Source organism: Porites lutea, chromosome 3 (genome assembly GCF_958299795.1).
Source record: "Porites lutea chromosome 3, jaPorLute2.1, whole genome shotgun sequence".
Classification (NCBI taxonomy): domain Eukaryota; kingdom Metazoa; phylum Cnidaria; class Anthozoa; order Scleractinia; family Poritidae; genus Porites; species Porites lutea.
The window spans coordinates 27,678,011-27,689,134 of record NC_133203.1 but is presented as its reverse complement, the minus strand read 5'-3'; the positions used below and the strand labels follow the sequence as shown (position 1 = coordinate 27,689,134).

Here is an 11,124-nt window from a genome sequence, read left to right as displayed (position 1 = left end):
TTTGGATTTTTTTTTTTACAGAAATGCCCGAAGTTTGTCAGTGATTGAAAGAAATTGTTATTATGTCGATTGTTCATAGCGGCTGGCGCATTTTTAGAAATATTGCACCATGAGAGAGCCAAATCAGAGTTATGCTTTGTGAGAGTAACGCATGAAGTCCAAAGCATTGGATTTGTCTTTAGTTCCTCATTTTTCTCTCTCCCTGCCACGTCTCTCCTTTTCGCGTGGGGTGATTTTTACGCGGCCTCGCGTTCCGCCTCACTCTGCTATCCCTGAGGGAAAATGAGGGAGTACTCGTAGCAACTTGATTAACCTTCTACCGGAAGTTATCGCTTTAAGTTTACGCTAGGCAAACACTCTTTTAAACCTAACCTGCATAAATCTTCTGTAATCTATTTTTGTTTCTTTTTACTTTCTTTTTTCTCTATTTTGATTTTGATTTTATCGTTCCTAACTTATGCTTTTACGCATTATGATTTTGTTTCACCGCTAAAATCATCGGCTTCAACTTAATGCTCCAGCTGATCCCTCTAAAATGCCTGTTCTCCCCCTAAAAACTCGCAGACCTTATTAGATAAGCAGATAGTACTTTTCAAAGTGAGTCTTCTAATTCAAAACGTTATGGTTTTAACAACATACAATTTTATTAAGAGTTTCAATACAGCAACATATATCTTCTTACCGTCTGTATTTGATTTGCATTGAATTTGTTTTAATTTCAATTTTAAGTCTGTTTTCTTGGATTTTTTTTATCTTTTGTTAACAAAAAAAAAATGCAGTATACTTTGTGCTTTGCCTTCATAAAAATTACTCGAAAAAATGCTAGCATAATGAAGTCAACAGAAACCCGTCCTAACGACAGTTGTCCAATATTTGTACGGCTGCCATTTGGCATGTTAAAAAACTTTTACCAGACTCGGTTTTAAGCAAGAGAGCTATCTCTTGGTTTAAGGATACATGTAGTAACAAAAACAAAGACGGACAGGATGCGTGATAGACTCTAATATACAGCTATCGGGTCTCTAAAGTTCTCTTCTGCGAAAGTCAATCAGCTTCTTGATCGACTTCATCTCCATCTTCATCTGTTGCATCTTCCTTGGAAGAATTTCGCTGAAATAATCTTTTTAGCAGTCTCATTATCCATCTAAATGCAGTCTGGAATACATCTCCAGCTCCTGGGTGAATATACTCTCCGGCTAACTTGCTAGCTCCTTCACCCACCTCGCTTATAAATTCCAGTACCACTTCAGCGGCAGCTGCTTCGTCTATGTCGATGGTGGAGGTATCCTGTTGCATCTTTCCTTTCTTTGGTTTAGGCTTTGTTTTTGGTGGTATCTTGGACGTTTTTACTGGCAACGAACGGCTTTTTGTTCGAAATTCGGTGTCGGGGTCACTATCAGGCTCGTAGCCGCTGTCCTGCTCTCGGTCCACAAGTTCGAACCCGTGAAAGCTTCTACGTTGTCCTCGCTGTGGAGTCCCTTCTGCCTCTTGGAGTGGCAGGCTCCTTCGAAGAGGACGCTCTTTTGCTTGGACGTCCGGCTCAGCGGAAGAGATTTTTAAGCGATCCTTGTTTAAAAGAAGAAAAGGGAACCTGGCACTTCTGTTAAGGCGTTTGAAAGTTGCGATCCAAAATGCCGTCTGCCAGTTGGTAATGCCAGGTAAACATGGCTCGCACAGGTCTCCAGTTGCAACAAATGGCACATTGATGACTAATTTTCCGGCCACCCCGACTTTTAGTAGGACATCTTGTATTGTCTTCTTGAAACATCGCATTCGCTCATTGAAGAGACTTATGCGCTCTTCTTGGGTGGCGTCCTTGTTTGGGGGAAGAACTTCATTGGCAAACGTCAGAGCCACAACGGCGTGTTCCCATAGCTGAGTACCAAACGTTGCCGTCAACATCTCCACGGTTTTAATGTCGTCATTACGGAATCGTCGGCTGTTCATCTCTGTGCAGAAAATGAACATGTCGCAAGGATCAGTTACCCTTTCCTTGATTTTTCGCAGATACTCTTCCTCATTGCCGGTACCATCCGCCAGTCCTGGAGTGTCAAACACTGTAATTTGCACGTTGTTCATGGTAAAATGGTAAGGTGTTACCTGAAAAAAAAAAAACCACATTAAGAACGTTACATCTAGGGACAGGAAAGTGAAGGTGAAGCAAATTAATAAATTAAAGTACGTGAAATAACGTTTGTTCGGCACTGACGAAGTAAAAAGTATAGAAGACATGCCGCAGTTATGTCGGAGAGATGCGGAAACATTACTTTCAACTCTCCGGTTAGTAACACCCAGCAAAAATCTAGTAGTATTTTTTGGCCGACTTAGCGTACAATCGCGTCATACTAGTGCTGACGGCGGCGGTAATAATTACTTAACACAGACTCTTTTAGTGCCAGCGCGATCCTTTTTCCCGAGTTCTGTTTCGAATCCAGAACTTACCTCAAACGTTTCTGGGTCAAGGGTATAGCCTTCTTTTGCAAGATTTTGGCCAGTAAGCGCATTTACCAAATGCGACTTGCCGGCACCCGTTTTGCCACTTAGAAGAATAGTAATTTCCCTTCGACCGGATAAAAAACACTGTCCAAGATAATAGTCCAGAGTTTTTAAGCCATTTATCAGCAACATTGCCTGCTCCCGGCTTGAGGCACCGGAAAATTTGAACTCTGGAGGGATCTTTCCTTCGGCCATCTTGATACCACAGTGGTGCTGTAAGACAGAGGTATAAAGTGAGATCGAGACATAATAAACAAAAAAAAACATGCCTTTTGTAGAATTAAGAAATGCCCGCGGAAGGTTGCTATACAGGAAAGAAGCATAAGATTTGTTCGAGGAGTAGCCCCCCAAGTTGGCATGGTACCCCGGTTATTAAGTCGAAAAGTGAGGGGGTGGTCTATCTTTCGATGCACCAGGAGTAGCAGGTTGAAAACTTGTCAGACACAAACACCGCTAGTTTTTGTCTATTTGGCCCGAACGAAATATGCAAATAAGGTCACGTGACTTGCCACGCTCAGAAACGCTTTGAACTTAAACGGGCACGCTTTTTCTTGTTTTCTTAATTTTTTTCTACTAGTCTCATGATTTTAAGGCGGTAAGGTATGTCATTTCTTCGCTTGTAATGTCAAGATTTTTTAAAGGAAAGGCCTGTTAAAAAGATACACTTATTTATTTATTTAGTATTAACTTCGCCAAGAGGCCTGGATCACTCACAAGGCAGGCTCCACTACGAGGTCCAGAAAGGAAGAAAAAAGAAAAGAAAATTAGTAATACAACTAGCAAGAATGAAAAATACTTTAGAAACGACAAAAAAAAAAAAACTGATGCAAAAACCGAATTGGGGAGGACATGCATCGATAAAAAATCAACAACACATGCGATCGAACAAGCTGTTCAATGGCCGACTAGTGTTGCACTTAATACACACACTCTAAAAGGTCTGGGGGTGCCACTTGGACTGGGAGACTGGGTACTAGTCGGAAAACCCGTTTCTTTTTAAATAAACGAGACGTCGAGGAGTTACCAAGCGCAGTTTTGTAGGTGCTTATATTTTGTATTTTCTTGTAGCAGTTAAGTAAAATAACTTTTGCTAAAAAGTGTGCCCATTTTTTAAAGATTTTTTGACAGTTGGTGGAGCTGTTAAATCACGTGACCTATTTGCATAATTTTCGTGTGTTGTGAAGTATAATTTTTTATGGTTTGTAATATTTTTTGGAATTTTGTGCTTTATAATAAACAATTCATATTATAGACTACCCCCTTCATTTTTACCGGAAACACCTAGCTGTTGACACATGCTTAATTAACTTGGGCGAGAGCAACTCTGGCTTCTTGAGTGCTTAGCAAACCTCCCAAGTGCATCCATAACTCGATGGTTGTACAGCTGCAACGTTTACCATTTCTTTTACAATATAATTAAAACAGAAAACATTTCAATTTGCCTTCGGTTGAATCAGTCATCGGGACCGAGTTGATGTGTACTGTCATTTGTCCGCGCGTAAACAAATCGTGCCTTTGAGTTTTGTTTGGTGGTCTAGTTTTGCTGTTTTACCAGTCCCCAGTCCCCGCCGCGTAGTACCCGATCCAACATGCTTGCAAATTAAAAGGGCGCCCAAAATTTTTCATCCGAGAATGTTTGAGCGCTAGACAGTAAAAATCTATGATTCTTTCTGAACATGCTTTAAAAGGAAATGGCGATAAACTTGTTAAAGAGTTTCTTAGCATTCTTGAATCTGCGACCTCTTGGTTCAGTAGACATTCGTGAAAAAATGACTTTGTATGAGGCTGGCAGTCGAGAGTCGGACGCGAGTGCGAGGAGTTTCATAGTTTCTGTAACGCAGCCGGTAAGTCACTCTTTTTCTTGTCATGTCAGTTGTAAAGTGAAGTATTTTGGGAAGGTAGCGAACGTTAAAGTAAGGATTTGAGGGGGAGGCAATGTTCCCCAGCACTGTCGTTCCATGAGCCCAACCTCTTACCAGCTGTGGATCATTGTGGATCACGAACGCGATCGATGAAAACTTCAAAGCGTCCTAAACAGTCAACTCAACGGAATCTTTTTTAGCAGATAACCTTCCTGTTGCAGTTCACTACTTTTTCGAAAGAGGTGAATGAAGCAACGAGGCGAACAAACTGAATTACAATTGAGGTCATAATTTGCCCCGGCAAAGAGGCGAATGAAACAAGCGATTTGCTTACCGAGGTGGTCAAACTGAATTAAGCTTTTTCTGTTCATTTAAAATACTTATTTGCATTGATCTCATGAAGTAAAAAAGTGATTACAACAGAAACGAATAATATTATGTACAATTCCGTGACAATTCACTAACTCAAAGGAGCTTTCTGGTGTTCTCTGATGTCTTTATTGTGTGTATTTGTCAATAACAATCCAAATTGATTTTTGAGTATGCATTATACAACCTTTCATTATATTATACAACGTTTATTAAATACAAAAACAAAAAATCAAAAACGAAAACAAACAAACAAAAAAAAAAACACGGATAACATATTAGTAGTGAGATGTATTAATGCTTTTTGTTATTGATTGAAATCTTTGGGAATTCATATTCCTTGCATTTTGTTCTGTGTTTGCTTTTACTTGAAACTAATTCTAAGATTAAGCAGGATCCGAATTATAGTTACACATACAAAGCTGAAGATAAAAACAAGCTTAAAAAATACAAGATAACGTAACTATGTATTTTATACATCATAGTCTCGAGCTCCCTTTTGTCTCGTCACGCAATGCTAGAGACATAAACGGCTGCGAGGGAGACAACAACCCTCCCTTTTTGAATCTTACAACCTTGAAGACCAGGTGATATCCTAAACTGAGATACAATATATTATTTACTACCGTTCCAACCCCTTGATCTTTCTACATGGGGCCGCACTTCACTTCCAATGAGGAACCTCGAGTTTTACGTAGTTATCGATTATAGCTCACGGAGTTACGATTCTCAATCAATCAGTCAGTCGAGGCTATTTCCAATTTGGTCCGATACATGTTATTAAAATAATTATTATTAACAAATGGAGGAGGACTACAGAAACCCTTGCAGGCTTTTACAGGGTAGTCCCCCTTTAAATGACCTTAATATTATTTCAATAGTATATTTGGTATCAGCGATTCGATTATCAAAAATTTATATAACTTGTATTACACTATTTCAAATAGGCATACAAAAATAGCAACCTAGAACTAAGGTTTGATTACAATAGTTATCTGATAGTAAAAACTGTTCGATCTTTATGTTAAATATATTTATTGAAATAGACGGTTTTATCTTACGTGGGATAGTATTCCATACGCTAATTACTCTCATTTCTAGTTGAATAAACACCTAAAAACCAAGCAATATTGTAACGAATTCTAGGAAATTTGACCACGTGACCCCTTTACTCCGCCAATTTAACTGACTTCCTGTCAAACAATTATATGTATTATAGGGACTCCGTGTTAACTTACAAATTAATGATTCGGCAAGGGCCTCGCACCCAAACATCTGGTAGATAAACTTACTAAACGCTCCAGCATCCATGCTCGCCACACCCGCAAGCGTGATTTATTACATATACCATTGTATAGAACTGCTTCTAACCAACGCACATTTGCATATAGAGGAACTAGTATTTGGAACAATTTAGATAATGACATAAAGCAATGCGTTTCCTTGCAGTCTTTCAAGCAAGCTATAAGAGGGCAACTTTTAGAGCAAGTCTTGTAATTAGAGTCTGTAAAACCTTTTTAGGATGATTCTATTAAAGTTCTACGTACACACTCTATTCTAATTTGTCTTGATAAACTTTTTGTGTAAATTAATTTTTTTCCTTGTATAGTGGTTATGGACTAAAAAAAAATTTTCTGTACAAGAACCATTAAAATACACAGGAAGAGATTGTGTTCTAAGGTTATCAAACAGAACGTGCATCCACAAGAAAATCATCAATTTGATAGATATCTAATAAATTTAACTTTTGGAAAAGAGGCCGAGAGGAAGCTGTGTATGACATACTGAAGCTTGCGATTTGCATATAACTCTCAAGTCTACCTTCGAAGTATCTTAATTCGGTAGATTCATGAGCTTTCTACTCTCGCGGTAAGGATTCAGTATAGGCGAATCACGGTATTTGAGGAAATTACACATATACATCTGTTTGATTTCTTTAAAACGTGACCACTATAGATTTTCGCCTGGCGCCGAGCTACTAGTCCGGTGTCCAAAAAAGTAGGGGGCTTGACGACTTGGTCGGTACAGCTGGATAGCCCAGGGACTGCCTTAACAGTGGGTGGGTGGCTCAGGCCCTGGGGTCAAAACTAGTGGGGTAGGGAGGGGGCTGTTTTGACACAACACCTTCAGTAAGGAGCAGTGTTCAGTGGAGACTTTAACTGGCGAATACCTTGGTGTTAATTTAACCTAGCCAGCTGAATCAGGCCTCTGCCGAGAATGATTATCATGATAATTGCAGAGCTCAGTGGGAGGTGCAGACAGTCACCCATTGTCCTGGGTGGGGAGGGTTAAAGTCTTGGTACCAAGGAGACACTTAGCATAGGACCTTTAGACACTCACTGAAGCCATGTTTTCATAAATCCAGTCAGACATATCATACATACATATATTTCACGTCCCCGCGGGGCTTTTCAGTGAAATATTTAACAAAATAGAATGACATGAATTAAACCAAAACAAAGTAAGGGGGTACTGCGTGTCTAAAAATTAAAATACAGGAAGTTACATTAATTAAATACCAAATGATATGAACTATTTATTACTGAGTTCAATGCTAACAGTGCTCTGTGATCTTATAAATTCAGTTAGAGTCCACTAGAAGTCTATTTCTCATCATAGTCTAAAATTGCGTTAACGATTGACTTAACTTGATATTTTTAGAGCGTTCTAGAGCTTCAGAGCACTCCATTTCAGGTAATACTTTCCGCAAGAGAGCATCACAGATGACCAAAATTATGTGCATTACATACCTTATAAACTTGTTGTCGTTCAATTTTGCAGATGCACGCGTTCTAGGCTTTGAGCCAAGTGCCACGCACGCCCTTTTCAAATACTTTCGCAGCAAATGTTGGGAAAAACCCCTTGGCTGATTACGGGACTCGGATAACAACTGTTTACCCTTGAGGTAGCCAAAATAAGCTTTCACCTTAACCTATACTTTGCATGATTCGCTGTCTCAACTTCCTTTTGTGGTTTGACTTATTGATCTCTGTATATCCTTCAGACCGTAATCCTGTTGCAAGCTACACTACCCCACTACTGATTTCTAACTATAATTATAATATTTGCACGTGTCGAACGGAAAAAATGACCGCCAGTCTTAGCTGTTTTGATGTTATATTTTAGTTCAACACCTCTAGAATCATTACTGGTGTTGCCCTAACCTTGACCCCTGATCATCTGATATTCTGCACTGTACTGCATGTTTTCCTTTCAGTTTCTATTTCTGCAGTTTTGTCATTTAAATTGTCAAAGATAAAAAGAAATAGGATCTGCATGATTACGTCGGTATTTCGAACTTTGAAGCTGACGAAGCGCTTATTTTATCCCTCTCTCGGTCACAAGATTCGGACAAAAAAAAGGGTTAATACGATAAATTTGCTTTCTTGGAAAAGCTTGCTATCGGTATTGTCCATTTTCAACTCATTGTTTTCTTACACATCATTTGCTGCAGATTGGCTGAAGAAACAACAACAAAAAAATCTTTCTCGGAAAAACCGATTAGTCAGCTTTGTTTTGCCAGCCCCGGTTACAGTAGAACTTTACAGTGTAAACGGCTACAAGGAAAAGAAGGAAGCCAAACAATGATTTGAGATAATACTTGAGGATCATATTCGAAACAGAAGGCTGCCCATGTGCGCTAACCAACAGCGCCATACTTTCCTCGTTCTGATTCAATAACACCTCGCCTGCCATCAGAAGGTCATTTTTAGAAAGAAAGGGAAATAAGTAACCCAAGAATTTAAACATAAGGATACAAGGGCGAAAGTATTACATTTTGATAAACATTATTCATATCTTTTTCATTCATGACCTTACTTACATATAAAAGAAAAATTACCCACAAAATGGCTAATCGAATGAGATACTATTAAAATCACGGTTTGGACATTCATGGTAAGCGAATTAATTTAGGATGGGATCGAAATTTTGCCGGTCCAAACAAGCGTTTTCAATTTACCAAAGTCACTTTCATTTCCAAGAAAGAACGTTCCCGCGAAACACTTCAATCAGTATCAAGTATTAGGATAAGGTTTGAGAAATGGAACACGAATTGATATATATATATATATATATATATATATATATATATATCTATCTATCTATCTATCTAGCCGGATTTATGAAAACCGTACCATCGGACACCAGCAGCCCACACACCTTAAACTGACTCAACTAAAGTAAATATGGCCAAGACACTCAGCTCTTACCCATGGTTCTCTTAAGTTGACTCTCTTCTTGGTTCCTGATTAGCAAAAGAAACATTCCAGTCCATCAAAAAGACACTCTGGACTTGTCCATACACTCTAGCTGCTTAAAGGCCCTGAATGACGGAGGACGCTTGAGACTTAAGCAAGTTCTAAGCAGAGAAATTCAAGGTTAAATCACCCCCCCTGACTTCCTCCACCCCCCCAGCCTAGCACGTGCTTAAGGGGAATGCTTTCATTGGCCAATGGGCCTCAAACGTTACAAGAATTTGACATGACAAACCAAAGGCAGACATGAGCAGTGCACTGACTCTCCCAGACCAGGACTAACGGAAGGTACAACGCTTTTTCAGCACCCTACCCCCCTAGGGATTGACATGGAGGCCCCTTTCCAACCCATGGCGAGTTAGCTCAGGGACTGAACTTGTCAATGAGACCAACCAGGACAGCAAGCCCCCTATGTTTTTTCGCACCGCAGTGACCAGAAAGCTGGCGATCGCCAGCTTTCTGTGCGAATATTCTGGTCCATTTTGAGGTATGTTTTCAAAAATTCGGCTAGATATATATCTATTTATTTATCTAGCCGAATTTTTGAAAACATACCTCAAAATAGACCAGAATGTTCGCAAAGAAAGCTGGCGATAGCCAGCTTTCTGGTCACTGCGGTGAGAAAAAACATAGGCGGCTTGCTGTCCTGGTTGGTCTCATTGTCAAGTTCAGTCCCTGAGCTAACTCGCCATGGGTTGGAAAGGGGCCTCCATGTCAATCCCTAGTGGGGGAGGGTGCTGCAAAAGCGTTGTACCTTCCGTTAGTCCTGATCTGGGAGAGTCAGTGCACTGGTCATGTCTGCCTTTAGTTTGTCATGTAAAATTCTTGTAACGTTTGAGGCCCATTGGCCAATGAAAGCATTCCCCTCAAGCACGTGCTAGGCTGGGGGGGGGGGGGGGAGGTGGAGGAAGTCAGGGAGGGGATTTAACCTTGAATTCTCTGCTTACAACTTGCTTAAGTCTCAAGCGTCCTCCGTCATTCAGGGCCTTTAAGCAGCTAGAGTGTATGGACAAGTCCAGAGTGTCTTTTTGATGGACTTGAATGTTTCTTTTGCTAATCAGGAACCAAGAAGAGTCACCTTAAGAGAACCATGGGTAAGAGCTGAGTCTCTTGGCGATATTTACTTTAGTTGAGTCAGTTTAAGGTGTTTGGGCTCCTGGTGTCCGATGGTACGGTTTTTATAAATCCGGCTAGATATATATAAAGGTTTGGAACATATTTCCGCGGAAAACCGCCGGGGCAAACTTTTCGGACAATACGATTCTTTTCGAAAATTTCCAATGCAACGAACTGAAAATCATTCTCTTAGTCGAGTTCTACTAACTTTTCAAGCAACGGCTTTTCAGTACTTCTGATCCATCGACTTAAATCCAATCTCTTTCCATAGTTCGTGGAACACTGACTGCATTCATTGATCAGTTGCAAAGCGAAGTTCGGACGCCGAGTTTTCAATTGGAAACCGGCTTATTCATTGACCATAATATGAACCTGTTCAATATCGCCAAAAATTTTCTATAAATTGAAACACATACGAAGGGCAAGGATCCATACATTTCTTGAAACAAACCTTGTACTTACATGTAACTGTTACTCGCGCTTTAAAGTGTCGCGTGTCTCCCTTCGCGCGTGTAGGTCACTTACAGAGCTCGGGTAACGTGTACTCCGAAAAATTCATCCCCAACAGCATTTTAGGTTTTTTTGATTTTCCTTGGCTGAGAAACCGATTGTGACATGCTGTGTTATTTTTAACGTGAAAAATAATGTGTGACATCGCAATTTCTCTTTCAAGAAGGAGTAAGCGCGTTAGACCACTTAACTTTAAGAGACTTACCTCAAGACAGTTAATGAAAGATAGCCTCAACACCTTCCTTGTTAGTTGACCAACGAACCGATTCGAATGGTTGGAAAATTAATTTCCCTTGGTTCCGTTGCTCAGATAACAATGTTCACGGCTATAACATGTTGAGTTGACCTGAGTAGCAATAAGCTTTGGTTGCTAACTTTTTAATTGCGCTGATTCGCTTATTTGACTTCCGTCTTTATCTTAAAGGCCCGTTGCCAACCTTGGTGTCACGTGGTCGCTTGTTTTTGTTTCGAAATCGCGCTTTGGTTACCTTTTTTTGACAGGACTGTAGTTCCAT

At 40.0% G+C, this 11,124-nt stretch overlaps 1 protein-coding gene across 1 annotated transcript in view; it reads right to left on the bottom strand.

The window, feature by feature from the left end:
* Positions 1-370: 370 nt before the first annotated feature.
* Positions 371-11,124, bottom strand: part of LOC140929558 (uncharacterized) — a 15,783-nt gene continuing 5,029 nt past the window's right edge. The window contains exons 2-3 of the mRNA XM_073379312.1: positions 2,443-2,709; positions 371-2,100 (exon numbers count right to left, since the gene is read on the bottom strand). Of these exons, the coding sequence (XP_073235413.1) occupies positions 1,045-2,100; positions 2,443-2,691 (1,305 nt within the window). The 5' untranslated portion in view covers positions 2,692-2,709 and the 3' untranslated portion in view covers positions 371-1,044. The remainder of the gene's footprint in view (positions 2,101-2,442; positions 2,710-11,124) is intronic.